The sequence below is a fragment of the Lampris incognitus genome, chromosome 20 (assembly GCF_029633865.1).
Source record: "Lampris incognitus isolate fLamInc1 chromosome 20, fLamInc1.hap2, whole genome shotgun sequence".
NCBI lineage: Eukaryota > Metazoa > Chordata > Actinopteri > Lampriformes > Lampridae > Lampris > Lampris incognitus.
In genome coordinates this window covers 10,424,242-10,452,080 of record NC_079230.1, presented here as the reverse complement: position 1 = coordinate 10,452,080, position 27,839 = coordinate 10,424,242, and the positions used below count along the sequence as shown (strand labels likewise).

At 44.4% G+C, this 27,839-nt stretch overlaps 1 protein-coding gene and 5 non-coding genes across 7 annotated transcripts; all 6 read right to left on the bottom strand.

Moving 5' to 3' along the window:
* Positions 1-1,720: 1,720 nt before the first annotated feature.
* LOC130131032 (U1 spliceosomal RNA) lies at positions 1,721-1,884 on the bottom strand. The gene has a single exon (XR_008812204.1). It is a non-coding gene; the product is annotated as a U1 spliceosomal RNA (small nuclear RNA).
* Positions 1,885-6,555: 4,671 nt separating this feature from the next.
* On the bottom strand, positions 6,556-6,719 carry LOC130131031 (U1 spliceosomal RNA). Its single transcript, XR_008812203.1, has one exon. It is a non-coding gene; the product is annotated as a U1 spliceosomal RNA (small nuclear RNA).
* Positions 6,720-8,984: 2,265 nt separating this feature from the next.
* Positions 8,985-9,148, bottom strand: LOC130131041 (U1 spliceosomal RNA). Its single transcript, XR_008812212.1, has one exon. It is a non-coding gene; the product is annotated as a U1 spliceosomal RNA (small nuclear RNA).
* An 843-nt stretch (positions 9,149-9,991) lies between these two features.
* On the bottom strand, positions 9,992-10,155 carry LOC130131030 (U1 spliceosomal RNA). Its single transcript, XR_008812202.1, has one exon. It is a non-coding gene; the product is annotated as a U1 spliceosomal RNA (small nuclear RNA).
* A 6,822-nt stretch (positions 10,156-16,977) lies between these two features.
* LOC130131172 (U1 spliceosomal RNA) lies at positions 16,978-17,144 on the bottom strand. Its single transcript, XR_008812335.1, has one exon. It is a non-coding gene; the product is annotated as a U1 spliceosomal RNA (small nuclear RNA).
* A 1,614-nt stretch (positions 17,145-18,758) lies between these two features.
* slc3a2a (solute carrier family 3 member 2a) lies at positions 18,759-27,575 on the bottom strand. Of its 2 annotated transcripts, none has more exons than XM_056300021.1 (11): positions 27,427-27,575; positions 25,427-25,644; positions 24,951-25,138; positions 23,476-23,649; positions 22,842-22,936; positions 22,489-22,625; positions 21,746-21,855; positions 21,187-21,383; positions 20,887-20,961; positions 20,503-20,716; positions 18,759-20,196 (listed from the first exon to the last, which is right to left on the bottom strand). In XM_056300021.1, the coding sequence occupies exons 2-11, from the start codon at positions 25,621-25,623 to the stop codon at positions 20,057-20,059; spliced, it is 1,527 nt and encodes a 508-aa protein (XP_056155996.1). In that variant the 5' UTR covers positions 25,624-25,644; positions 27,427-27,575; the 3' UTR covers positions 18,759-20,056. The 2 variants fall into 2 exon arrangements, with proteins under 2 accessions (XP_056155996.1, XP_056155997.1); XM_056300022.1 differs by having other exon boundaries at positions 25,427-25,641; positions 27,427-27,529.
* Positions 27,576-27,839: the final 264 nt, after the last annotated feature.

Genomic DNA, 27,839 nt, shown 5'->3' with positions numbered 1-27,839 from the left:
CATAACTGCGTATAATTTGGCCAAGAGGCGTAATGTAAAGAGAGAAAAGTAGAGGGCCAAGTACTGAGCCCTGTGGCAAACCACGTTTAATGTCAGAAAATGTTGATATAATATTATTATAGCAGACACAATGTGTTCTTCCAGATAAGTAGGACTTGAGCCAAGAGAGAGCTAAGCCAGAGACACCAAAATTACAATTTAATCTATGCAAAAGTATACAGTGATCAATGGTGTCTAAGGCTGCACTGAGGTCCAGTAGTGGAAGCGCAGAAGTGGAATCAGAGTCGATCGCCAGTAGAAGATCATTTACCACTCTGGTCAGAGCAGTTTCAGTGGAGTGGCAGGGCCTGAAAGCCGACTGAAAAGGTTCATATAGATCGTTTTCTTTTATATGGGTCAAAAGTTGTTGATACACAACTCTCTCTAGTACTTTAGAGAAGAATGGAAGATTAGAGACTGGCCGATAGTTATTAAGAGACCCTGGATCAAGGTGTGGTTTCTTAAGTAGAGGTTTAACCACAGCTGTTGTGGTTAAACCTCTACTTAAGAAAGTTAATACACCTTCAGAGCGGGGATTCTTTAGTATGACTGGATGAGAGGGCGGCCTGGTGAGTGATTGCGAGAGTGAGTGAGTTATATTGTGTGTTAGCTTTGAGTTGAGGGGTATTTGAATGATGTGTGTTTGTATTTTGTGTGTTTTTCTTTTCAAGGTTGGTAACCTGTTGGTTGAAATAAAGAAATGTTCGACGTCCTGTTCATCCTCGCCTCAGCTGCGGGGCTTGTTTGAGAGTTGGCAGCACACTCTTGTATACGTTTATTTGCCGGCTCCGTGACTCTGATAATGTAATCATCAAGAGTTTAACTAATCTAAGATTCAGTGCCACACGCTCCCAGTCCCGGCAGTGGGACGACTGGTATAGCTGCCTTATAAGACACCGATTTGTTCCGTTTATGTTATTTATTGTGTTTACTCTGTATATAGTCTAGGGTTTGTCTTTTACCTATTTGTCTTTATCTGTTATGGAACTGAATTGAATTAACTCTTTACCCAAAGCATTACAGCTGAGCATTTTGATAGTATTGTTTCTATTTGTAGTATTCTGTAAATCAGCCTCAATGTAAGTGGTGTGTTAACCTCGTTATACTAGTTGTTTATGTAACCAGGTTGCGGGGACTAAAATCAATACAAATTGAATAATTAACAAAGACTGTACTCAACCGAGCAGTTGGAGTCTCAAGTAGCACGAATAATACACGAACGTGGCAGACTTAAATACTTCATTTTCAATTTTAGGAAACATCAACGACAGACAAATTTTAAAAGGCAATGCTCACTCCGATTTATATGACCAGGGTGCAACATCACGTCATTTCACCCTATTTCTTAAATCATCAACCTTGTGTCACTTAAGGGGTTATGTCTGCGTCAAGTAAACCCTGATCCGCCCACATTTGGCATCGCCCTGTGAAAGTCTGAAAGTTCTTTCCTGTTCTTGGCTTACTTTATAGTAGTCTCTTGCAATACATCCAATCCACGAAACATGTTTTATTTGCTCAGAATACTCCCTTGTCTTGTACACAGTCATCCGCTCTCAATTTATGCTTGTGCCCTTATACCACGAACTTGAAGCACCCAAATCCAGCATAAACTGTATATATATCTTACATTCTAGTGGCTTATCAACAATCGCCAAAACATACTTATTGTTCAACACGTGATCAGGGGAGAGCGCGAACGCAGTCCCCCACTACCAGAAATTATGCAGTCGAGATTCCCACATTTGGGGAATTCGCAGGGGTCAGCACAACCGGAGTGCAATGGTCAAGCCTCGCCCTGGGTGAACCACCTTCTTGATCATGGTATCTCCCCTGCCAGGTAAGTATGAATTCTAGTCCTCACACACACCACCCTATTCTCACACACATCTATCTGGATCACGGTGCCACCACGTCAACGGCGACTCCGTATTACTGCCGACGCACGATCCCAATTATCCTCACAGTTATACGTCCTGTCTACAAGTTCGCTTTATAGACAATGTCAGAATTATTTGCTTCTTTGTATTTCTTTGCATTTCCCATCACGCAACGCTGTATTGAATGAGACGACTGTTATCCGGAGATGGGTTCTGTCTGTGCCAAGTAAACCCTGATCCGCCCACATTTAGCATCGCCTGTGAAAGTATGACAGTAGTCTGGGATGAGGTTCAGTCTGCCATGCACTACACTTAAATGACAGTTCTGTGTATTCACAGTGCACACTGTACAATATGTTGTCCAAAATGAATTATGTTATACAGGAAAAGTTGTTATAGTTCTTCTCGCTCCCTCTTCTGTGATAAAGCGTGTACTGGAGGCCAGGGAACCGCTGCACACATTCACATATACATTGATGAAGCGGGTTTCAATCTGGCAAAAGGTAGAAGACGTGCAGGGAATCGCATTGGTCAGAGAGCAGCCATTGATGTCCCAGGCCAACGAGGAGGGAATATTACTATGCGTGCAGCCATCTCAGAAAACGGCGTCCTCCCTCATCCATATCCCCCGTCTTGGTCCATACAACACACAACATCTGCTGACTTTTTTTAGACACTCTTTACAGGGACATAATCCCTGAGAATGAGAGGGGTCTAACTGGAGACCATCTGAACATGTATGTTGTTGTTTGGGAGAATGTGCGTTTTCACCACTCCGATGTGATCAGACAGTGGTTTGCAGCACATGACAGGATGCTGGTGGAATATCTCCCTCCCTACTCACCGTTCCTAAATCCAATAGAGGAGTTTTTCTCTCCCTGGAGGTGGAAGGTATATGACCAGCATCCACACACCCAAATGGCCCTGCTAGCGGCCGTGGAGGCAGCATGTGATGACATCACAGCAGAGTCCTGCAGAGGGTGGATTCGCCACTCGAGGAGAAACTTTCCTCGCTGCACTGCAAGAGATGATATTCGCTGTGATGTAGATGAAACTATGTGGCCAGACAGAGAGGAAAGTCTGGATGTGCATGAATGATTTACAGTACTGTGTATGTTGTATGTTCAGTTTCAATATGAGCTGCAATATTGTTTACAGTTGTGCACAGCTCTACCCAAAGGGAGTTTATGTTTGTTGTAAATAAAGGTGTATTTTTTCTTTTGCACAATGCTGTGAACAAATTAGAATTGCAAAGAGCATATGTAGTAAAAATGTGAAACATACATATTCGGCGTCTTGTACTCAGTTACCTCACTAAATACAGTAATGTGTAACTTTACTGTAGTTTTCAAATGGCTGTGTAAATAGTATATAGTGCTGTCTTGAGCATTTTCAGGTAGTGTCACCGAGATCTGACTTTTTTGCATTGGAAAACATTTACAGAGTAAACTGTCATAATGAAAACGGGACATGAAAACGACCGCCACCGGTACTGTTAACCAGCAGGGTGTCGGTGGAAACTATGCTACTGTTGGGCGAAGGAGAAGGAGAGGGGGAAAGCATGTCCAGAGGCAGCTAGAGAGGAGGAAGGGTAAGAGTATGGAGGTGAGAGTTGGAACTTTGAATGTTGGCACTATGACTGGTAAAGGGAGAGAGCTGGCTGACATGATGGAAAGAAGAAAGGTAGGCATACTGTGTGTGCAAGAGACCAGGGGGAAGGGGAGTAAGGCCAGGAGTATCGGAGGTGGGTTCAAACTCTTCTACCACGGTGTGAATGGGAGGAGTGATGGGGTAGGGGTAATCCTGAAGGAAGAGTATGTCAAGAGCGTGCTGGAGGTGAAGAGAGTGTCAGACAGAGTGATGAGTATGAAGCTGGAAATTGAAGGTTTATTGCTGAATGTTATCAGCGCATATGCCCCGCAAGTTGGGTGTGAGATGGATGAAAAAGAAGAATTCTGGAGTGAGTTGGACGACATGGTGGAGAGGGTACCCAAGGAGGAGAGAGTGGTGATTGGAGCGGACTTCGATGGACATGTTGGTGAAGGGAACAGAGGTGATGAGGAGGTGATGGGAAGGTATGGAGTCAAGAAGAGAAATGTGGATGGACAGATGGTGGTGGATTTTGCGAAAAGGATGGAAATTGCTGTGGTGAATACATATTTCAAGAAGAGGGAGGAACACAGGGTGACGTACAAGAGTGGAGGAAAGTGCACACAGGTGGACTATATCTTATGTAAAAGGCGCCATCTAAAAGGGATTGGAGACTGCAAGGTGGTGACAGGGGAGAACGTAGCTAGGCAGCATCGGATGGTGGTCTGTAGGATGACTTTGGAGACCAAGAAGAGGAAGCGAGTGAAGACACAGCCGAAGATGAAATGGTGGAAGTTGAAGAAGGAAGACTGTTGTGTGGAGTTCAGGCAGGAGTTAAGACAGGCACTGGGTGGTAGTGAAGAGTTGCCAGATGGCTGGAAAACCACTGCAGAAATAGTGAGGGAGACAGCTAGGAAGGTACTTGGTGTGTCATCAGGACAGAGGAAGGAAGACGAGGAGACTTGGTGGTGGAATGAGGAAGTACAGCAAATCATACAGAGGAAAAGGTTGGCAAAGAAGAAGTGGGATAGTAAGAGAGATGAAGAAAGTAGACAGGAGTACAAGGAGATGCAGAGTAAAGCAAAGAGGGAGGTGGCAAAGGCAAAGGAAAAGGCGTATGGTGAGTTGTATGACAGATTAGACACTAAGGAAGGAGAAAAGGACTTGTGCCGATTGGCTAGACAGAGGGACCAAGCTGCAAAGGATGTGCGGCAAGTTAGGGCGATCAAGGATAGAGATGGAAATGTGCTGACAAGCGAGGAGAGTGTGCTAAGAAGGTGGAAGGAGTATATTGAGGCACTGATGAATGAAGAAAATGAGAGAGAGAGAAGGTTGGATGATGTAGGGATAGTGAATCAGGAAGTTCAGCAGATTAGCAAGGAGGAAGTGAGGGCAGCTATGAAGAGGATGAAGAGTGGAAAGGCAGTTGGTCCTGATGACATACCTGTGGAGGCATGGAGATGTTTAGGAGAGATGGCAGTGGAGTTTTTAACTAGATTGTTTAACACAATCTTGGAAAGTGAGAGGATGCCTGAGGAGTGGAGAAGAAGCATACTGGTACCGATTTTCAAGAACAAGGGCGATGTGCAGAACTGTAGCAACTACAGAGGTATAAAGGTGATCAGCCACAACATGAAGATTTGGGAAAGAGTAATAGAAGCTAGGTTAAGAGGAGAGGGGAGGATCAGCGAGCAGCAGTATGGGTTCATGCCACGAAAGAGCACCACAGATGTGATGTTTGCTTTGAGAATGTTGATTGAGAAGTATAGAGAAGGCCAGAAAGAGTTGCATTGTGTCTTTGTAGATTTAGAGAAAGCTTATGACAGAGTGCCGAGAGAGGAGGTGTGGTATTGTATGAGGAAGTCAGGAGTTGCAGAGAAGTATGTAGGAGTGGTGCAGGATACGTATGAGGGAAGTGTGACAATGGTGAGGTGTGCGGTTGGAATGACAGAGGGGTTCAAGGTGGAGGTGGCATTACATCGAGGATCAGCTCGTCCATGGAGGAGTCTCCATGGACGATGATGTTCGCAGATGACATTGTGATCTGTAGCGAGAATAGGGTGCAGGTTGAGGAGAGCCTGGAGAGGTGGAGGTATGCACTGGAGAGAAGAGGAATGAAAGTCAGTAGGAGCAAGACGGAATACCTATGCGTGAATGAGAGAGAGGACAGTGGAATGGTCAGGATGCAAGGAGTGGAGGTGACAAAGGCATTTGAGTTTAAATACTTGGGGTCAACTGCCCAAAGTAACGGGGAGTGCAGTAGAGAGGTGAAAAAGAGAGTGCAGGCAGGTTGGAGTGGGTGGAGAAGTGTGTCAGGAGTGATTTGCGACAGAAGGGTACCAGCAAGAGTTAAAGGGAAAGTTTACAAGATGGTTGTGAGACCAGCTATGTTATATGGTTTGGAGACAGTGGCACTGACGAAAAGACAGGAGGCGGAGCTGGAGGTGGCAGAGTTGAAGATGCTAAGATTTTCACTGGGAGTGATGAAGGAGGACAGGATTAGGAACGATTATATTAGAGGGACCGCTCAGGTTGGACGGTTTGGCGACAAAGCAAGAGAGGCAAGATTGAGATGGTTTGGACAGGTGTGGAGGAGAGATGCTGAGTATATTGGGAGAAGGATGCTGAATATGGAGCTGCCAGGGAAGAGAAGAGGAAGGCCAAAGAGGAGGTTTATGGATGTGGTGAGGGAAGACATGCAGGTGGCTGGTGTGACGGGAAGACGCAGAAGACAGGAAGAAATGGAAACGGATGATCCGCTTTGGCGCCCCCTAACGGCAGCAGCCGAAAGATGTAGTAGTAGCCTCAGTGAAAGTGGTGTGTAAATCTAGTTATACTAATTGTTTATAACCAAGTCGCGGGGATTAACAAAGGATGTACTCAACCGAGTAGTTGGAGTCTCAATGTGTTCTATAACACGGATAATACAAGGACATAACAAATTTCAAAAACTTCAATTCCAGATTAATGTAACATCAATGAAGAGCAGAACTACCAATTATAGCGCTATCTACAATTTTTATGACTAGTTTATTGTTCAACATGAGATCAGGGGAGAGCGCGAACGCAGTCCCCCACTACCAGAAATTATGCAGTCGAGATTCCCACATTTGGGGAATTCGCAGGGGTCAGCACAACCGGAGTGCAATGGTCAAGCCTCGCCCTGGGTGAACCACCTTCTTGATCATGGTATCTCCCCTGCCAGGTAAGTATGAATTCTAGCTCTCACACACACCACCCTATTCTCACACACATCTATCTGGATCACGGTGCCACCACGTCAACGGCGACTCCGTATTACTGCCGACGCACGATCCCAATTATCCTCACAGTTATACGTCCTGTTTACAAGTTCGCTTTTTATACAGTTTAGCAATTATTTGCTGTCTTCTATTTATTTAATTTCCCATCATGCAATGCTGTATTGAATGAGACGATAGGTCCTGTTATCGTTAACCCCCCTTGAAAGATCTAATTAATATTCGTCTGTCTGTGCTATGATTGGTTGAGCGTGAATACTGTCGTCATCCCGAAGAGACCCTCCGTCTCTTCTGTGTGTGTGTGTGTGTGTGTGTGTGTGTGTGTGTGTGTGTGTGTCAGTGTTGTAGTACTCGAGTCCAGGACTCGGACTCGAGTCCGACTCGAGTCCTGATTTTCATGACTCGTGACTCGACTTGGACTTGAGCACTGATGACTCGGACTTGGACTCGGACTCGCGAATTTACTGCATTCGGACTCGGAAGTTGGAGACCCGGACTCTGACTTTTTAATTGATAGACTGTTTTTGTTAGATTTTTTTTTAAATAATAGGCCCTATTAAAATATATTGATAGCTATATTAATACTGTAACATTATTCAGTTTCGTGTAAGGGCAGGCACGTGTGTTCCACCTACATGCGGATTCACGTGGCGTGCATACCGTCGTGTTCAGTAGCGCGAAGATGCCTAAAGAGACGTCCCGAGTTGTGCGCTTTGCTTACACAGATTTTACAACAAATTCCAGCAAGATCACTGCTAGATGTTCGATATGTAAACGAACTATTGAGGAGAAGACCGGGACAACCTCAAACTTCTGAAATAGGGTGAAACATCTGTCAAGGATGCACCCAGAAAAGTAAGTGATATGCAGTCAGTTGATGATATGGTTGGTGATCAGTTACCGTTAGCTAGCTAGCTAGCTAGCTACGGTAACAATAGCCTCTGAAGTAACTCAACCACTGGTCCAAGATGTTGGGTCAGGTCGTGTGGCGGGTATATCATATCACTAGAACCGTTGGGTTGGGTGGTGTGGCGGGTATATCATATCACTAGAACCAAGTGAGATTGTATAGGTAAGTTCAGTAACGTTACTGTTAGCATGCTAATGCAGCATTGCACAGAAAAGTCACAGTACGGTTCGCTTTCGGCACGAGCGTGCCATTCATCTCACTAATGATGAGTTGGTAAGTAACACGCAGCGTCTTCGTGTTATAGGGAGATTAAAACTGATTTTTCTTATTTATCATTTAGCTAATTACCAAGTAGCATGCACTTAACGGAAAAAACACACCACTCTGAACTACCGTGTTAGCATTAATCTTAACTAGCAATAACAAATCCGCACATGGCAGGTCTCCGCCATGAATATTCTCCACGTGCGGAGAAGGAAGGAGTCTAGCCTATATGCATCCACACATAATGTTGATAAAATGTGCACAACTTTACAATGCAAATAAAAATAATTGTAGGCTATTACTCGCTAAATGGACTAATTGAAGAAAGCTAATGTGGATGCCGCCACTGGTTTTGTTTAATGTAGACCTTTTTTATTTGTATGTCAGATCTTTGACTGTGCCCGAGTGGCTCACTGGAGCCATCTTGGAACTCGACTCAGACTCAACCCTGATGACTCGGACTCGGGTAATAGGGACTCGACACGGATTCGACTCGACTCTTCTTTGGTGACTCGGACTCGAGGTTTAGTGACTCGACTACAACACTGGTGTGTGTGTGTGTGTGTGTGAGAGAGAGAGAGAGAGAGAGAGAGAGAGAGAGAGAGAGAGAGAGAGAGAGAGAGAGAGAGAGAGAGAGAGAGAGAGAGAGAGAGAGAGAGAGAGAGAGAGAGAGAGAGAGAGAGAGAGAGAGAGAGAGACCCTAACGTTAGCTATCATTTCAGTTGACAGTGTATATAAATGGTGCATATCCCCAAACAAATGCGCATTTAATGACATTACCAGAAGCCAGCTGATGCAGAGTGAGCCCGGGCAGGTTCCCACTCTACCCAGTATGTAGTCCAGCCTTGATGATTACAAACAATACGGAGAAACAAGTTAAAATTGCGGGCCGACAGGACAGACACGATATAGTAAATTGGCGCCTCCAAGTGGTCAGATAATGCAAGTACGTAAATTATGATTAATATAAAATCAATCAACTCGAAGTTCCAATGACAACGCTAAATTCATTTTGAGAGATGCATTTATCTTTATACATGTGATCAGGGGAGAGCGCGAACGCAGTCCCCCACTACCAGAAATTATGCAGTCGAGATTCCCACATTTGGGGAATTCGCAGGGGTCAGCACAACCAGAGTGCAATGGTCAAGCCTCGCCCTGGGTGAACCACCTTCTTGATCATGGTATCTCCCCTGCCAGGTAAGTATGAATTCTAGTCCTCACACACACCACCCTATTCTCACACACATCTATCTGGATCACGGTGCCACCACGTCAACGGCGACTCCGTATTACTGCCGACGCACGATCCCAGTTATCCTCACAGTTATACGTCCTGTTTACAAGTTCGCTTTTTATACAGTTTAGCAATTATTTGCTGTCTTCTATTTATTTAATTTCCCCTCATGTAATGCTGTATTGAATGAGACGATAGACCCTGTTTATCGTTAACCCCCCTTGAAAGATCTAATTAATATTCGGCCGTCTGTGCTATGATTGGTTGAGCGTGAATACTGTCGTCATACCGAAGAGACCCTCCGTCTCTTCTGTGTGTGTGTGTGTGTGTGTGTGTGAGCGAGAGAGAGACCCTAACGGCTAACGTTAGCTATCATTTCAGTTGACAATGTATATAAATGGTGCATTTCCCCAAACAAATGTGCATTTAATGACATTACCAGAAGCCAACTGATGCAGAGTGAGCCCGGGCAGGTCCCCACTCTACCCAGTACGTAGTCCAGCCTTGATGATTACAAACAATACACAATGAGTGCGGGCAGAGAAACGAGTTAAAATTGCGGGCCGACACGACAGACATGATGTAGTAAATTGGCGCCTCCAAGTGGTCAGATAATGCAAGTACGTAAATTACGATTGATATAAAATCAATGACTGGAGCAGTAAATCGTTGACTAAAAGGCTTTGTTTTTTTGGTAGCGTAGGTGCTTTACATTTTTGACGGGTATGTGAGGTAAAGAACCAGCGAAATCTTGATATACCAACGACAACGCGACATACGTCTTAGTAAATACATTTATCATTAAACACGTGATCAGGGGAGAGCGCGAACGCAGTCCCCCACTACCAGAAATTATGCAGTCGAGATTCCCACATTTGGGGAATTCGCAGGGGTCAGCACAACCGGAGTGCAATGGTCAAGCCTCGCCCTGGGTGAACCACCTTCTTGATCATGGTATCTCCCCTGCCAGGTAAGTATGAATTCTAGCTCTCACACACACCACCCTATTCTCACACACATCTATCTGGATCACGGTGCCACCACGTCAACGGCGACTCCGTATTACTGCCGACGCACGATCCCAGTTATCCTCACAGTTATACGTCCTGTTTACAAGCTCGCTTTATAGACAATGGCAGAATTAATTTCTTCCTTGTATTTCTTTACATTTCCCATCGTGCAACGCTGTATTGAATGGCACGGCCGCCGGAGGCGTCATTATGAAACCCACAGCTTTTCTGGGCAAGACACGCCCTGTGTAGCGTCCAGGCGCTAGGATTCCAGGAAGACCCGCCCCTACTCTGCCTCTGATTAGCTAACCTTACACGTAACTCCGCCCTAACCCTAACCAACCCAACCAACGGAGGCAACGAGTCCTGGCCAATCAGAGGGAGAGTGCCCAGAAAAGCAGTGGGCGGTTCTGTGTGCGTCATGTAAACCCTGCTCCGCCCACAGTTCTTCTTCTTTTCTCGGTTTACTGGCGGATCACAAACAACTTTATGGTGCATACCGCCACGTACTGTACAAGAGTGTGTAACAACACGTCATTTTACCCTATTTCTTATATCATCAAGCTTGTGTCGCTTAAGGGGTTCTGTCCTCGTCAAGTAAACCCTGATCCGCCCACATTTAGCATCGCCCGTGAAAGTATTGCAGCAGTCTGGGATGAGGTTCAGTCTGCCTGTGAAGCCTGTAGATCCAAGACCAAACTGAGACAATTGAAAAAAAAAAGTAGAATGTTTTTTTTTTAATTTTAAGAAGAAATTGCACAATGATTCAAGAAAGATAAAAGAAGATCATATGCTCATATGATCATAAAACCCGACCTCCTAGAAAATAAACTTACAAAATCATATAAGAGGGCCGCAGAGGTCGCCGAAAGAGAAGTAATGATGACAGACAGACACAGATGAAAACAACGGTGACGGCGCACCTCTAAACACAGATGAAAACATAACAGTGACGCGCACCTCTAAACACAGATGAAAACATAACAGTGACGCGCACCTCTAAACACAGATGAAAACATAACAGTGACGCGCACCTCTAAACACAGATGAAAACATAACGGTGATGGCGCACCTCTAAACACAGATGAAAACATAACGGTGACTGCGAGCCTCTAAACACAGATGAAAACATAACAGTGACGCGCACCTCTAAACACAGATGAAAACATAACAGTGACGCGCACCTCTAAACACAGATGAAAACATAACAGTGACGCGCACCTCTAAACACAGATGAAAACATAACGGTGATTACGCACCGCTAAACACAGATGAAAACAATGGTGACGGCGCACCTCTAAACACAGATGAAAACATAACGGTGATGGCGCACCTCTAAACACAGATGAAAACATAACGGTGATTACGCACCGCTAAACACAGATGAAAACATAACGGTGATGGCGCACCTCTAAACACAGATGAAAACATAACGGTGATTACGCACCGCTAAACACAGATGAAAACAATGGTGACGGCGCACCTCTAAACACAGATGAAAACATAACGGTGACGGCGCACCTCTAAACACAGATGAAAACATAACGGTGACGGCGCACCTCTAAACACAGATGAAAACATAACGGTGACAGCGCACCTCTAAACACAGATGAAAACAATGGTGACAGCGCGCCTCTAAACACAGATGAAAACATAACGGTGACAGTGTAGCACTGTAGATGTTGACAGTTGACTAGGACCAGTTCTAGGTTCGTCGGAGCAGTTTATAACTGGTGTAACCCAGCCAGAAATAATGGGTTAAAGAAAAAGAAACTTATTTAAAAACTATATAAGTTATAAATATTAATTTGTTTGAAGTTCATGTTTTATCTTATTTCATATTATAGTTATGATTTATTACTTGGTTAAAATCGGTTACCTCTATCGGCTCCATTCTTACCTCCCTCGATTGATCGGGTCTAGGATAGAGGGCGTGTCTGTGGGAATAGAGAAGGGCGGGGCAGTGACATAGGAGACGAGGGCGTGGACGCTGTGAGCAGCTTATCAAGCGATAGTTGCTTCGCAACGTGTGTGAGCTTGGTAAGAGAATAAAAAGAAACATTGAGCGATAAAAACATAACACTTTTCAAGTGGCTAATTGACTGAATCGGTTTTACAGCACGAGCCACGGGCTGTGAAGAGTGCCCTTTTAACGAGGTTATCGCATCCCACGTGTCTTGGTAAGCTAGCCTAGCAATCGGGCTATTCGGCTAATTGCCGTACGCTAGCAATAAGGCTGTTAATGTAGCATTGTGTTGCTAGTATGCTAATGTTATACATCCTGATGTGAAATGTTTGTAAATTGTTCATGTATATTAAATATATGCAGTAGAACTAAATAATTCCAGTATTTGGGATTAATTTAGAATATATTTTAGAATCTAATATTTCACCAATGTCATACACTCAGCATTATTTTGAATGTTGATCGTTGAATGTTGTACAGCATAGATAAGATAAAGTTAAGAAACTGAACCTGTGTTATATGTACAGGTCAGGTTTTGTTGTTATGATCGGAATCCTGAGAAGTCATTTGAGAGCTGATAGATGGCGAGCCACCAGAGTGGCAGTAAGAAGCGGATCTGAACCTCTGCAGGATAACTCTACTTACCATCCAGTGTGGCAAGTTGTACCAGTCACCCAGACTGGTATAGACCACCGGAACACTTCCGGGTACCTTGACAACAGGACGCCAGGAGAGGGGGATAGAAAACCCAAGCCGCCAAGCCGCACTGTATTAGATACGCAGCCTAGCCGTAGCTACGATGCCCAAAAGTTGCTGTGTGGTGGACTGTACTGTTAACAAGAAAAACAACCCAAATATTCGTTTTTTTGTATTGCCTAAAAGGCAGAAGGAGGGAGAAAAACGATTGAAATGGCTCCAGGCGATCAGAAGGAAAGACGAGGATGGACAACTTTGGGATCCTGACAGCAGACATGTTTACGTCTGGAGTCTGCTCTTCATCACTGGTAATGTTAGCTAGTTTAACTAGTAGCTAATAATAGGTTACGTCTATTCTCCATTTTATAATCACCAACATGTCAAGTTAGAATGCCAATAGATCAGTGGGCCCAGATGGGAAAACGAATTTAGTCAGTGTAATAGGCTAGCTACATTGAACGAGATGTAGCCGAGCTAGCTAGGCTACAACCTGCATAATGTTAGCTACACTGTAGTCTCCCTCGCCACACTCCCTTCAGCTACACTGTAGCAGCTAGATGTGAAACTCAGTTGCGGGGTAGGTTGATTCATCTCCCTCTTCCCCCTTCCCTTGCCTTCCCTCCTCCACTCATATTTTCTAAGACCCGCTCTGGCCCCTCCCTCACCTCCCTGGAACAGTTTGGTCTGGCGCAGGTTGAGCCAGTGGCTGTATGGAATTCCACAGTTAGCTACACCTGTCTGAATGGGATCACATTCTTCAAACCCATATGTATTTTTATCCATTAAAAATCATAAAATGGTCCCTCCCCCCTGAATATTTGGTCACATGCTCAATTTTGTTTATCTTTCCTAGAAACAAGGGGTAACTACCCCAGTCTCCCTTACCCAGTTAAAATGCAAACATTGTTATCACATTATTATTGTCATCCTTATTGAGTAGTATATCATGCATCATTTTATGCAGTCATGTGTAATACAGTAAAAAGTAATAACTGAATAAAATGCAAACATTTGTTGAAAATGTAAATATATATCGGTTCTTGTCCGCAGCAGCCAACGTAGCGACACAGTTAGCCATTTAAACCGTGTTCAAACTTGCCGGCTTCTATCCCCCTCTAGCTCCCCCCGCTCGAACGGTCGAACGCGGAAGTGCAGTGGTCTATCCTTTGAACAAAACCCCAGAGTGCACTCTGACAATTAACTCTGACTAGTCATTGACTCATTGAAGTGTAGAAAATCACACTTCAGGGCTATTTCTTTATTTTAAGGGCCCAGTTTATTATTTTCATTGAATTGTAAATTGTATTTGTATTTTCCAGCACACTAAAGGTGCAGTTCAGATTAATTTGTGTGTGTGTGTGGTTATTACACTCTGCCTTTAGCTCCTCCCGAACCTAAAGCATTGCGCATCCCAAGAGTGGGTTACACTAGCATCAAATGCTTGCAGACCACAGACCAGGGAATAAAGTTTGAACTGCCGGCTTGTTTTTATATAAAGAATTGTAAACATAGACAGAGAAACATACACAATTACACAATAACACAGTGAGAATGGATAAATTCCTTGAAACCTCTTGTTTTATGATCTAACACTTATTAAATCACTATTTTGAGTTTCAGATATTTTAGATAGATATTTTAGTTCTAATGTAGGATCCTTTAAATTCTAGTTTGAAGTTATCTCTTGTTTGAGATGACAAATTATGTTTATTTGTTCTATTTTGTTCCATTAGGACTTTAAGTTTCAGTTCTAATTTCCATTAACCCAAGTTACTTAACCAGTAAATCAGAATGCCAAAAGTAACACACAATTGCATTACCCCATATAAATGTGTAATAAACTCAGCCGCTACTGCAATTAACAATACAATATCAGATCAACAATCAAAATCAATAATCAATGTAGGCTATAATCAGTCCTTCTTGGAAAGGCCGTTGTTGCTCCACTGAGTCCAACTGCGTTTTACAGTAACAAACTGGAAATTTCAGTCCTACGGCAATCCAGGTGCTCGACTCTGTAGGCTGCTGTCCTGAGAATGAGCTGTCTGCAGCCGCAGACAGACCACGTGGACCCAGCAGGTCTCCTATGGGTGGCTCGCCATCTTGTTTCCAGCTTGGGGTATGAAACACCAAGCGCGATCTTCCCAATCCAAAAAAAAACCTGGCCTGCATTATAACAGGCACATCACACATGCAAAGACATTAGTTTACATGTCTCTCAATAAAATAATCAAAAGGAAACAACAGAAGTACCGATTGACATAGTCAATCTACCCACCGCTGAAACGTGAGGCAGTTTAATCTCCTATGCTAGTGCACGATGCAGCCAGGCCTGTGACGCAGGTCCGTTACTGCGCTAATACACCAGCGTAGCTCCTCAACAATCTTTACACAAATTATGATCTGCGACATAAAACTGAGCTACTTGTAGCTTTACCTAGCCTATGCACACAGACATTGAAAACGGAAAAGTTCGGCTAGTTAGCAACTGACTCACCAAGTCCTGCACGACACCCGGACACAACACAAAACCCAGGACGACCGGACCAACGAAATTCTCAACTTGGACGACGAAAGAAACAACGGTAGCTCGCTGCTATTTCAAAGCAGAATCCTTCGTCTCTCGTCCCGGCGGCTCCTCTCAAGCGCCTGCGTGGCGTTCTGGAACCTCGCTACTTCTGGAACCTCGCTACTTCTGGGACGTCCTCGCTCTCGAGCAAGGCAGCTGATTGGCTAATCAGCACTGCACGCGCCGCGTTCTATAAGAAAGAGCTATCTGAACCCAACGACATGAATATGAATTTATTGGTACCATGAATTACTCATCCACGGTGTACTATTTATTTGCAAAATTTATAATTACGATTGTTTATTTATTTATTTATCGTGATTCAACTGTAATTATATGTAGGTTATTTTAACCTGGGTTATCTTCACCTGGGTTACACCAGCGCACCAACACGTATATAAGGACCGCATATTGACAAGTCACATAAATAATGAACAAGTTCTACTTGCGTCATCGGCGCACTCTCCCGGCTTCTCCGCTGTGCGAAGTCGTCCATTAAACCATACATGTGGCGACAGAATAGCGCCAAAAAGAATAGCGCCCGAACGCATGGGTTTGTCGCGCGAGTTCTTTTTTGCACTATTCTGTCGCCATACTCAGGCCCCCCGGCCTAGCCTTGGCACCTGCCCTGGCCCCCGGGCCCCCGCCTCCATACCCATTCAGCGCAGCCGTTTTGGCCGCCTGGTCCGCCCCCCCGAGATGTTGACTGTTTCACTGAGTTCTTTTGTGTTGCATTACTGTTTTGCATATGGTGAATTCTGTGGGGGGGGGGGGGGGGGCTGTGGTGCTATACAGTTGAGGGTAGATTCACCAGGGGCTGCTGCTGCTCCTTTGAGGCAGACGTTCGGAGAGCCTCACGTAGGCACTGCTTAGATCTCTCCTCATCCCTGCACTCCCACAACTTCCCATTAAGACATGCGCTGATGAAAGAATACAAAACATACCGGTGAGAAACACAGGCAAATATCTAGGTGTAATCATAAAGAGAGACCAGAACCTCAGAGCACAAGGACGTTTTAATCCTTTGATCAAGACAATAGAGCAGAGACTCAATCTCTGGCTTCAGATGGATTTATCCATTTCTGGAGGATCTTTGCTAACAAAGGTAAAGGGTTTGTCTAGACTTACTTATAATGCCCAAGCAATGGATGTACCCAAGGATTACTGTAGTAAAATAGCCAAAATTTTATTTACTTTTATTTGGAAGAATAAACCTCGCCTAATTAAAAAAGAGCGTGTTGATGAATAAACCAGGCTCTGGTGGTTTCAATGCATTAGATTTCTCTACTTGAAATGTGACCTTTAAGATAAACTGGATCAAAGCCCATCTCAAGAATCCGTCCTCAGTCTGGAATTTTATACCCTCCTATGTTTTTAATTCTGTTGGTGGTCTACCCTTCTTGTTAAGATGCAACTATGATATTTCCAAGATTCCACTGAAACTTTCAACTTTTCATAAACAAATGCTCTTAGGTTGAGGAGCCAAAACACAAGAATTTTAACTCTCTTGCACTTAAAGATGTAAAGGATCTTGAATCTCTTGAATCTTGACATGAAAACAGGGGAGAGCGCGAATGCAGTCCCCCACTACCAGAAATTATGCAGTCGAGATTCCCACACTTGGGGAATTCGCAGGGGTCAGCACAACCCGAGTGCAGTGGTCAAACCTCGCCCTGGGTGAACCACCTGCTTGATCATGGGGATCATGACAGAATAAGGGATGTGTTAAAAAACACAACACAAGGTTTGGCACATTTAAGGGTTCCAACCCAAATAGAGATGTTCAAAGGTGTATGTTGTTGGTGTTCTCATGTTTTATGACACAATGTGTCTTAACTATTTATGTTGTGCATATATCCATCCTTTCCTGTGTTCAGATGGGCACTCTAAAGAAAGAGGACCGTCCTCCCGTTGTCAAGGAGTCTTCCTCCCCACCCACAGACTCCTTCCAGATTCAGATAGGCGATGTGCTGTGTGACACCTCCACCAACTATCTGGAGCAGGACTTTCTTGGGGAAAGTGGCTTTAGCAAGGTCACCAAGTATGCGTAGTCGCACGACAACAAAGCCGTGGCTGTAAACGAAGAAGGCCCCCAATATGATCAGCCTGGCAGAGCACGAGTTAACGCAGGAAACTGTTCATCCAAGTTTCTTTATCGAGCTATATTTCTAACTTGCTCTTAAAAGCGGTGTTTTTGCTGTCCGGATATATTCATCCATTATCCGAACCGCTTATCCTGCTCTCAGGGTTGTGGGGATGCCGGAGCCTATCCCAGCAGTCATTGGGCGGCAGGTGGGGGGACACCCTGGACAGGCCACCAGGCCATCACACAGGGCCGACATACACACACACACACACCTAGGGGCAATTTAGTACGGCCGATTCACCTGACCTACATGTCTTCGGACTGTGGGAGGAAACCGGAGCCCCCGGAGGAAACCCACGCAGACACGGGAGGAACATGCAAACTCCACACAGAAGACAACCAGGGACGACCCCCAAGGTCGGACAACCCCGGGGCTCGCATAGCGTGATCCTCCCACGCACTACGTCCGCCCGGTGAAACTCCTCACTGTCAGGTGAAAAGAAGTAGCTGGCACATGTGTCGGAGACACGTGGTAGTCCGCAGCCCTCCCCAGATCGGCAGAGGAGGCGGAGCAGTGACCGGGACGGCTCGGAAGAGTGGAGTAATCGGCCAGATACAATTGGGGAGAGAAAGGGAGAAAAGTCAAATAAGTAAATGTCTGCAGCCTTATCAATGATGTGATTATTGGTAAATACATAGGACTACTAAATGCTAAATGACTCTGAAATAGAAACTGAACGTGAATGTTTCCTGTCTTTTCAGTTGGCCCCAGCGTTTCAGCACCTGAAGGGCATGGGAATCATCCATGGTGATTTGAAACCTCTAAACATGGCGGTGGCGGATCACATACGGAGGCCTACCGAGGTAGAGGTGGGGAAATGTTTTTGTACTCTGGTGTATTGTATCGGTGGGCGACTGACAACACGAAGGAATCGTAGTTTTGCCGTGTACGAACATCTAGGGTCCTCCAGAAGACGGTACAAAACGAAGGCCTAAGGTTGGAGGATGTCAAAAATGGTTGTCCGTCTACCCGTTTCTCGCTATGGAAATGTGAAGCCCACCATGACTGTAACCGATTCAGGCCAACACCAATGAACCGACAGAATAGCACTGCTAAAATCTAGACTAAAACTAAGAAAGTGTGATCACATTACACCCCTCCTATAGCCTCCATAAACTGATCATTAACAGCAGTGAACATTCACACAAAGTACACTGAATGCCTCATAAGTTGTTCACAAAAGACAGTCACCGTTTATAAGAACCACAATTTTATTTTTATTTGTTTCCAATCCCATCCAGGTTACAGTCAGGACTTGATGCTGCGGGCCTTCGTGTTGTCTAGTTGCAGGTTTACTCCAACATGTTCTTTCCAGGTTACATGCATTTTAGTGCAAGAGAAAATTCTTTCCAAGTATAACGTTACTAGAACATTTTAAAACATTTTTAAAAGGATTTAAAAAAACAATGCCCAAACAAATAGGAATGGAATGTCTTAAGAAGCCACTGAAAAACTACAACAAAAAAACAAGAAAAGAGAGCAAACAAGTACCGAGATCATGAGTGCATGTCAGAAAACAAAGGTGCATCTTCTCATACAAAACATGTCTTCCCATTAAAACCTGGCTTTCACTGCCTCCAAAAGCTGAGCTCATTGTCAAGCTCACTCATAACGCAAATCAGTGGCGGCTGGCCAGTAGACATCAAGAGATGAAAATCTACTTAAACATGTTAAATATAATTTAGTTGCATAATGCAAATAATTATGAAATAAAAGTGTTTTCAGTCTGTGAGCGCCTGTCAGCAGCATTAAATATTGATTCAAATGGTATTTGGTTGATTTCTGTCTGAATACACATACTTCCTGGGTGAGGGGCGCCGGCCAAACGATACCTTATGTAAGCCCTCAAACTTTTGGTGAGTAGGTGACCTGAGGTTGCTGTCTAATTGCTTTCTTCATTTTTTCCAGGGGGTGCAGTTCTGTGTACCCCAGACGCTCCCACTTTTATTGGCAGCGAATTGGTATTGTTTTAATATAGTTGTTTTTTTTATCTAATGTGACTGGACAATTCTCGTGGCTGTCAATCATGTTCACACCCACCATGACACCCCGTCTCGACTGTCAACGACTGTCTACGAACCCTGATAAAATCTATAGGCTACATTGTCCTTTTTAATAACTCTGTGACTGTGTGGACATTAAAGCAGCTGTCAGGTGTACTGCACCAAGGTAAATTGTGCCCCCCCCCCAGAATTTTTTTTAAAGCAGCAGCCGCCACTGGCGCAAATATAACTGCATTTCCATCTGTTTCCATGTTACCCAGTTCATACCGGCCTGGATTTCCTTATCCTGCATGTAATTAGTCTTACCACTTTGCTTCATCTAAGTCCTGACTAAATAACCTAAAAAAAAATCTGCATTTGTGGCTGATAAAAAGTTCTAAATTTTTTGTAGTATCTTCGTTATTCTCAATCCAAGACTAGAAGTGAACTTGAATTAGAACATGTCAGAACTAGTCTTCTCCGGTCTGCTGAGTAGCTTGGCGTCCTCCTTAGGCAGCAAGGGGAAACTGTAGCAAAACTCCTTGACCGGGCCCCAGGGTGACTTTGTTCAGGTCTACCATGGAGTTCAATTTCAGTTCAGGATCAGTGGACAGTGTCACTTTGGCCTGCTTTGGTAGCTCCAACTGACCTAGAAAGGGGGAAGAGGGGGGTCACCGAGATGAATAGAGGCAAAAGCACTCTCAAAATAGCAGACAAGCAAAACACATGCCAACAGCTTTGAGTGTGACGAATCTCTACCTCGCAATATACCACTTGCTGTGCAAACTATAAGTTGTAATATGAGGGCTTATACACTGGATGTTGTCTGAATAACTGTACAACATAGATCATAACAGTCACTCCTGAAAAAACGAACCTAGAACAAGAAGCATAATTTCTCAACATCAACTAATCACTAACACACACACATACATACCCCAGCCCCACTTCTTACCTCTGGGTGTCAGTGTGAGAGTGGTGGGGGTGGTGGCCCAGTTGACTGCTGTAATGTATCGCTCACTCTGGTCCCACAGACGGAGGAAAGCGAGGGATGTTGCTGAGGACTGGAGGGGGTAGTAGTCTCCATGTAGGAGGGAGCGCTCTTTGCCCCGGAGCTCACTGAGAGTTTTGAACCATCTCCGACAGGCCACACGCTCCTTCCTCTCAGCCTGGGGGGTTGAGGAGGGTTATTAGCAAGTAGTTTGAGTCCCTCAGCATCTATGTAAACTAACTGTGGATACAGGATAGGTAAAAGGGTGGGGAGGGCAGCGTTCTGTTCTTCACAAACTGTCCCTCTAATTCATACAGACACAGGCACGCGCTCACACACGCTTCCTACCTCTGCCGTCTGATTCACTGCTTCCTCTGCTGTTTCTACCTCCGAGTCCCAAAGCATTGTGGGAGAACCTGAACCCTAATGGGAGGCAGAAAAAACAGGTTACTCACTCAGTCAATAAGATCATCCACAGCTTTATGACGCATTCCTGAATCTTAACATACCCACATATTCAAAGACAATCAAAGACTATTAATTCCACTCATTAAAAAAATAAAAAATAAAAAAAGAAGCCTCTTCTTAAGAAGAACACTTTCGAAAGTCTGACTTTTTTTTTTTTACTGTTGGTGCATCATCACTCACCTGTAGGCCGATCTCATCTCCGTATGTAAACACGGGGGTTCCAGGCATGGTCAAAAGCAGCAGCTGGTACAGCCTGACCAGGCCAGGAGTCGCCACCACTTTGGACAGGTGATCCCCTTTGGCAGCACCCAGACCCCAGCCCAGCTTGAACTGGCTGTTCTCCATAAGGGTGTCAATGGCCTTGGATCGTTCCATGCCTGGATCAATGGGAAATATAGAGAACGTTTCAATCAAATATTTAAAGTTATAAGTCTGTTTGTTTTGTTTTTTTGTGATGCTAGTCTAACTGGTGCTTGTGACATCTTAAAAACAGGTGTTGTGTGTTACTTTTGCTTAATCAAAACCGTAATGAGCAAATGTTAATTGCTGAACATTACAGACTGGGGGGGGGACTAAAAACAAAAATGTACTACTTAAAGTGACATAAAGTGACTCAAATACTAAACCCCCACCCCACCAGATTTCTGCATTCAAAGAACAACCAAAAGGAGCCAGGCCAGCTGAGGAAACCTGAACCATAAAATAGCACACGTTAACACCGAGGGGTATTTCAACTTGCCTCCAACGTTGGTGCGGAGCAGATCAGACAGGATGAGGTCCACACCAGAAGTATTCAGGAGCAAAGATACATTTAAGGCCGATATGCCCTCAACCACCCCTATCAGAGCTCTGAGAAGAACAGATGAGAAAGGAGCAGTCAGATCAGTCCAGTGGCAGAGGGAAAGAGAGGCAGCCATTACCTCCTATTGTGCACAATCACTTGCCTAAAACAAATTTTACACTCGCCTGCTCAAGCAGCCCTCTAATTGCCTTCACCTGAGCACAAGTACCACCTCCTAGGAGGTTAACATGGGTGACATCAGTAAAGAGTAGGTCTACGTATTTAAGAGGATCAATCTACGTAATGGCATGAAATGGCTTGTAATAAGCTGATGACAATTTTAGACCCAAAACCAAAATAGCAAGCTTTTCAACCAGTGAAATTAAAAAAAAAAAAAAAAAAAACAGAACTCCTTATTTCCTTAAATTGCCAAACTAACTTGGAATGACCTTCAAGGAGTCTACTTCTGAACTGCAAGTCAGTTCCTTGTCTTTCTGTGACTTGTCCACAAGGTGTCCCTTTAACATTATACAAAGTGTTATTCCCTCTTGAGCCCCAGGTCCTCAAAACCTCCTGCTGAGCTGGAATGCTTGTGATCTCAAATTTCCTTTCAGACACAATATTCCCCAGCCCCAACCCTGCAAAACACCTCTGTCAATGAAAATACTTGTTGAAGGACAAAAGTTGTTAACAGTAGTTACCTCTTCTTTTCATCATTTGTGCGGTTGCCCTGGATGGTGGCCTGAACCATTGACCATTCAGAGGAGGCGACGGCAGTTTGAAGATCGGGCACCTTGATGCCATCAACACCCACACCAAGCCAGTACTCAGCTGCATCCTGGGAGAAGAAAAAAAAGGTAAACAGGATCAAATACAGTTGGAATGGACATGTACAACTGAACAGACAAAAACTCGGGTGACAAAAAAAGCAGCATATTTATTGTCAAGTGCCATGATTGAGAAATACTTTTTCCAGGAATTCCCTACTCAAAACGCCACATTAGCACATTTTGAAACAACATCTTCTGTGTGGGTGTGCATATGTGCTTATTACCTTGAGCTGCTCCAGCACATCAGCCACAGCAGCATTGCTGAACCATTTCTCCTTCCCCAGATAGTTAGGAGTCATATCCAGGACCACTGAGATACCTGAGAGAAAAAAACAAGACTAGGTTAAAACCTAGTATATGGCTAGACATTTATTCAATGGCTGTTTTTGCATGACTACGTTTAAAAAGCGGCTGTTTTGACATCGGTAACGTGAACAGCTGATGATGTCATAGAAAACTGTTCACACCGGTTCCTTTTGAAAGAACAACAGCAAATGGGGGCACTCCATCACTCACTCAGGCACTCACTCACAGACAACCAACTGCACGTGTAGGGCTGGCCCCACTGTTGTGGTCCAGCCAAAAAGCAGGAAGTCAAGTCTTGATGGACATTACATACATTTCAATTGAACTATTTTTATGCTTCATTTTAATGTTGCAAATAGAATTAATTACTCTATTTCATTGGAGGGGGTCTTTAAACGGATAATGTGTCAGAATGGGAACAGCTCAAGTAAAAAAAAAACAACAACAACAAAAAAAGAAACAACTAAATAAACCAGAGGCTGACTTAAGTGACTCTTTTACACCCAAATTACATATCTCTGACATCATTAAAATACCTCTTAATCTGCCTACCCTTCTTGTGGGCCTTGTCCAGTAGGATGCGGAGGTCCTCCTTGGTTCCGTGGTTCGGGTCAATTTCTTTAAAGTGCAGGGAGTTTGGCTGCTCGGCCTGGACGGTGTGGAAAGGACCAAGAACCAGACCTTTTACCTTCAACTGGTTCACACTCTCCAGCTTTTTCTCAACACCTTTGGAAACGGAGGAGGGGAGGGGAGGGGGAACAGTTGTGAGAATTTCCAGACAAACTCAAAACGCTAAACTGAAATAAGTGTGTGAGTGATATAGCTGTTGGGTGGGGTGGACTGAAAAGAGCAGAACGTGTGATGACCACGGGACATGCAACGAGTGTGGAAGAGATGAGGGAGAACTAAAGATCACACTGTGTTCTTCTGCGAAAGTATTGACTCAAGGCAAGAACACGTGAATGGCCCCCTCCGCACCCTCTGTTGGCCATGTGAAGCTGCTGTACAAAGGGGTACTTCATGTGAAAACAACAGCGAGTCACGTGTGGTTTCTGGAATGCTGCCCATGGCCTGCTGGAAATCTGAGAACACCCTAAAGATCTGCTGTTTGCACTCAGCAAGCAGTTAGTCGCTGTGTGTGCGTGTGTGTGTATTTGTCCTTCTTCCCTGATCCTCTTAAAAACTTCAGGAGTCGACTAAATTTGCAATGAAATGGAAGTGTCACAAGCTAGTATAGATATGAAAAAGTGTTTTTTTTTTGTCATTCCAGCTCTATCCTTACGTTTACAATTAATGTCTACTTGAGTGTTATATCCACATAACTAAGCAATAAGTCTTGAGTTGGTTAACTCCAAGCCTCAGTTCTGTGTGAGACACAGAGATAAAGTGGTGACAGAGATAAAAAGATAAAGTGGTGACTCGTAGGTTTTGTGTCCTTTTAGACCTTGAGACACTGAGTCAGCCGAGTCAGCAATCTGCTATCTAACCAGCTGGAATAGACTGGGGAAAGGCAATGACAGGCGAGACTTCTTTATAAAAAGACAAATAAGAGTCAAACGTTCATTTTGCTTTTAGTTTTCTGAAGGTTTTTTTTTCTTTTTTTAAAATAAGGACAAAATTAATTCATTAAACAAAAGATAAGGCGGTTAAAGAAATGACCTCCATTGCAATTAAATGTCATGAAAGTGTTAAGTAACACATGATCCCTACCAAACTGATTCCAAGTATTGAGTATCTTGACCATTCCTTTACTTTGCTCTGACAGGCTTGTGTTAACCAAGATGTTTATTGGTATATCCTGTTAAACAAAGCATGAAACTTGCTTTGACCTGGTGTCTGGAACAACAAACTGTCCTACACCAATATGTCTGTCGAATAATATTTCAATGCATACCTGTGTTTATATACCTTTGCATGGCATATTTAATTTTGTCAAGAGAAGGCCGTGAGGTCTTCTCTTATTCTATATCAGCTATACTTTGTGTAAATGAGAAAGACACACACACACATTTAGACACACATTATACCTTTGATTCCATCAGAAGAGAAAGCCATCAGGTTAGAAATCTGGTAAAGGGGTCCCTCGTTCCACCAGCCCATCTCGGGAAGGGGTTTACAGCGAGGGGCCTGGACTATGATCACTATGGCTCCGGCCAGCATACCAATCCAGCCCAACCAAAACAGCACCAACAGGACCCAACGGAGTCGAACCCACCTGGACAGAGTAGGGGAGAGAGAAAGAATGATGACTGACTGACTCAGTTTCAATCACCTCCGTATCCAGTAGAAACTAGCATTCCCTAAACTTTGGTGCTCTTTCAACCACTTCACCTAAGAAGATGAAATATATTCTACACATGGTGGACAGTACAAATATAAGGGTTACATCACCAAGATGAAATTGGAGGTAAAAGGCATCAATTTAGGCATTTGGCCCTTCATAAACCTCTCACTCTCATTTTTCATTCATCCATCAGTCAATACATCATCTATCAATTCTTACCCTGGTGTTCCAGCAACCCTCATCAGCTCTTCCTTGGACAAGCCAGTGAACTTGACCTCGTCATCGGGAACCTTCAGTTTGACACTGCCGTTCTTCTCGCTGCCCGCCGCCGGTCCATCGCCCGTCATGGGCTGCTTCTCCGGGTCCATTTCATTCAGCTCCACGTCTTTCAGGTCAATCTCTGTGTCTTTACTCATGTTGGCTGTAGATTCAAGCTACTAGTTTTGAAAAAACAAAAAAACAAAACAGATTGGGGGTGGGAGGTTAGCATCACCCGTTTAAAACTCTGATTACCATTATTTCCCCTAGCCATGGAAGGAACCTTGGCTTCCTTAAAATGATCTCAGACAAGACATTTGATTAGATGACGGAGCAAAAGCTGATATATTCAAGTCAAAATTCAAAATCCACTTCTTTTTTTTTTTAGCCCACAAGAAATAAGCTGGACATACAATTTCAGTAAAACTTCTCTCTGGCAGTTTTTCCGACAAGGCGATTAGCTTCTCTTACGTTGAATCAGAATGGTGTTTACTGGCCACGTGGGTTAGCACACACATGGAATGTGTCTCTGGTCTCGTGACTCTCTCGGTGTACTACTTCAGTGGTTCTCAATCTTTTTGGGGTCCTGGACCCCCTGTGTATTTTTGATCTACCCTGAGGACCCCTCCACCTGATCTTGGGGGAGGGGGGTTGCAATTTGATAGAAACAGTAGAAACTGCATTTTAAATTGCATTATAGCATTTATTCACTCTTTGGGGCAAAAATAAGAGCTTTCAGTTGTAACTTAGATATAGTTCACAAAACAGAATTCTTATGCAGTAACTTTCAGATATATGTAACAAAACAGAATATGTATTCAGTAACTTTCAGATATATGTAACAACAGAATTTTTATGCAGTAACTTTTAACAATGCAAACGGGAGCGAGATCTCTTATTAAAATACAATAAATTACACTTGTGAAACAGATGTAATTAGAGAAAAAAGTCCTGTTACCCTTTATAGTTTAGGTAGATAAAGGTCTCAGTCACATTTGAGTAAAATAATCCTATTTCTATAAATGTCATAGGATCTTTTTTTTAAAGGCATTTTATTTTCACGGACCCCTTGCAACGGACCCCCGGTTGAGAAACACTGTAACTACTTCACATAGAATAACAACACTACAACACAACATTCTTCACATACACAAGGGTTGACTTATACAGGCGAAGTAAGAGGGGATAGAGCGCGACTGAAGATGCTGGTTGAGGCACTGAAGTAATAGACAATCTATCCTGAAATTATCTATTAGATTTGCCTTCCGCGACAGTGGGCGTCACGGAAAAACCAAAACGCACCAAATGTAGAGGTGACAGCTCATCACTCGGCGCTTCCCGGCATTAGCCTCGGCTAGCTCGGCTCGACGTATAAACTGACCCGGGAACAGCTGACCCACGCCGGCCGCCTGAAACTTCACACATCCTAACGCCGCGCCACTCATCGACACGTTCGGCCGACTTAACTAGCTAACTAGCTAACTCGGCAGCTAACGCTAAATAAATACAACGAACACAAGCAAAAGCTAGCTAACGACGACTAACGACGACCGACGGTTGGACGGCGACCGACAGCGCCGTCGAGCGACGACGCGCAGAAGCCCCCCCCCAAACTAGTTTCTTCTTTAGAAAACAACAACGAAGGACTAACAAAACAAAACACGGTTAATTCAAATAACAGATCTAACCGATGACGGGGAGATAACGCGGCGAAAATAAGCCCCCCGCGTTGACGAGATGATGAAACGGACCCCGTCCCTGACGTCACCCCGGCGCGCGAGGCGGCTGCGTCTCGAGAGGCTAATATACCGGTAATGGTGAGATCAGCGGGGGAAATAAAGTGAAACGCGCGTCGCTGCCAAGTTCTTCTTCGTTTATCGAAGCTTCGCCGAGCGGGTTTAAGTTTTTGGAAGAACGACCCCCCCCCCCCCCAGTCTCCCGAAGAGCAGAGATAGGCTTACCTGGCGAGGAAGAAGGCTTAGAATCCGAGCCGCGTTCTTGACAATAAGTGTATCTCCTCCTTCTCACACGCGCTATAATGGCATTGAGGATGACGGGGGGGGGGACTCCGGCTTTTATGCGGCCGTGGCGCTCCACCCACCGCCGAAGGAGCCCGTGCGCTCTCTCCCCCCCTCTCCCCCCCCTCCTTCCCAGAAAAGCCAAACAAGTCAAAACAACTCCCAAGAACACAACAACCACGAGTACCCCCCCCCAAAAAGACTCACCTAAGAAACCGATTCATCATTTAAAGTCTTGAAGTCCTATTCTGCTCTACGGTGGGTGTAATATTAAGGGCCCGTGTCCGTCTGCGCCCCCCCCCCGTCCCATACACGTGGTGTGCACGGGTGTACCCGCGCGCGAGTGCACGGATGTA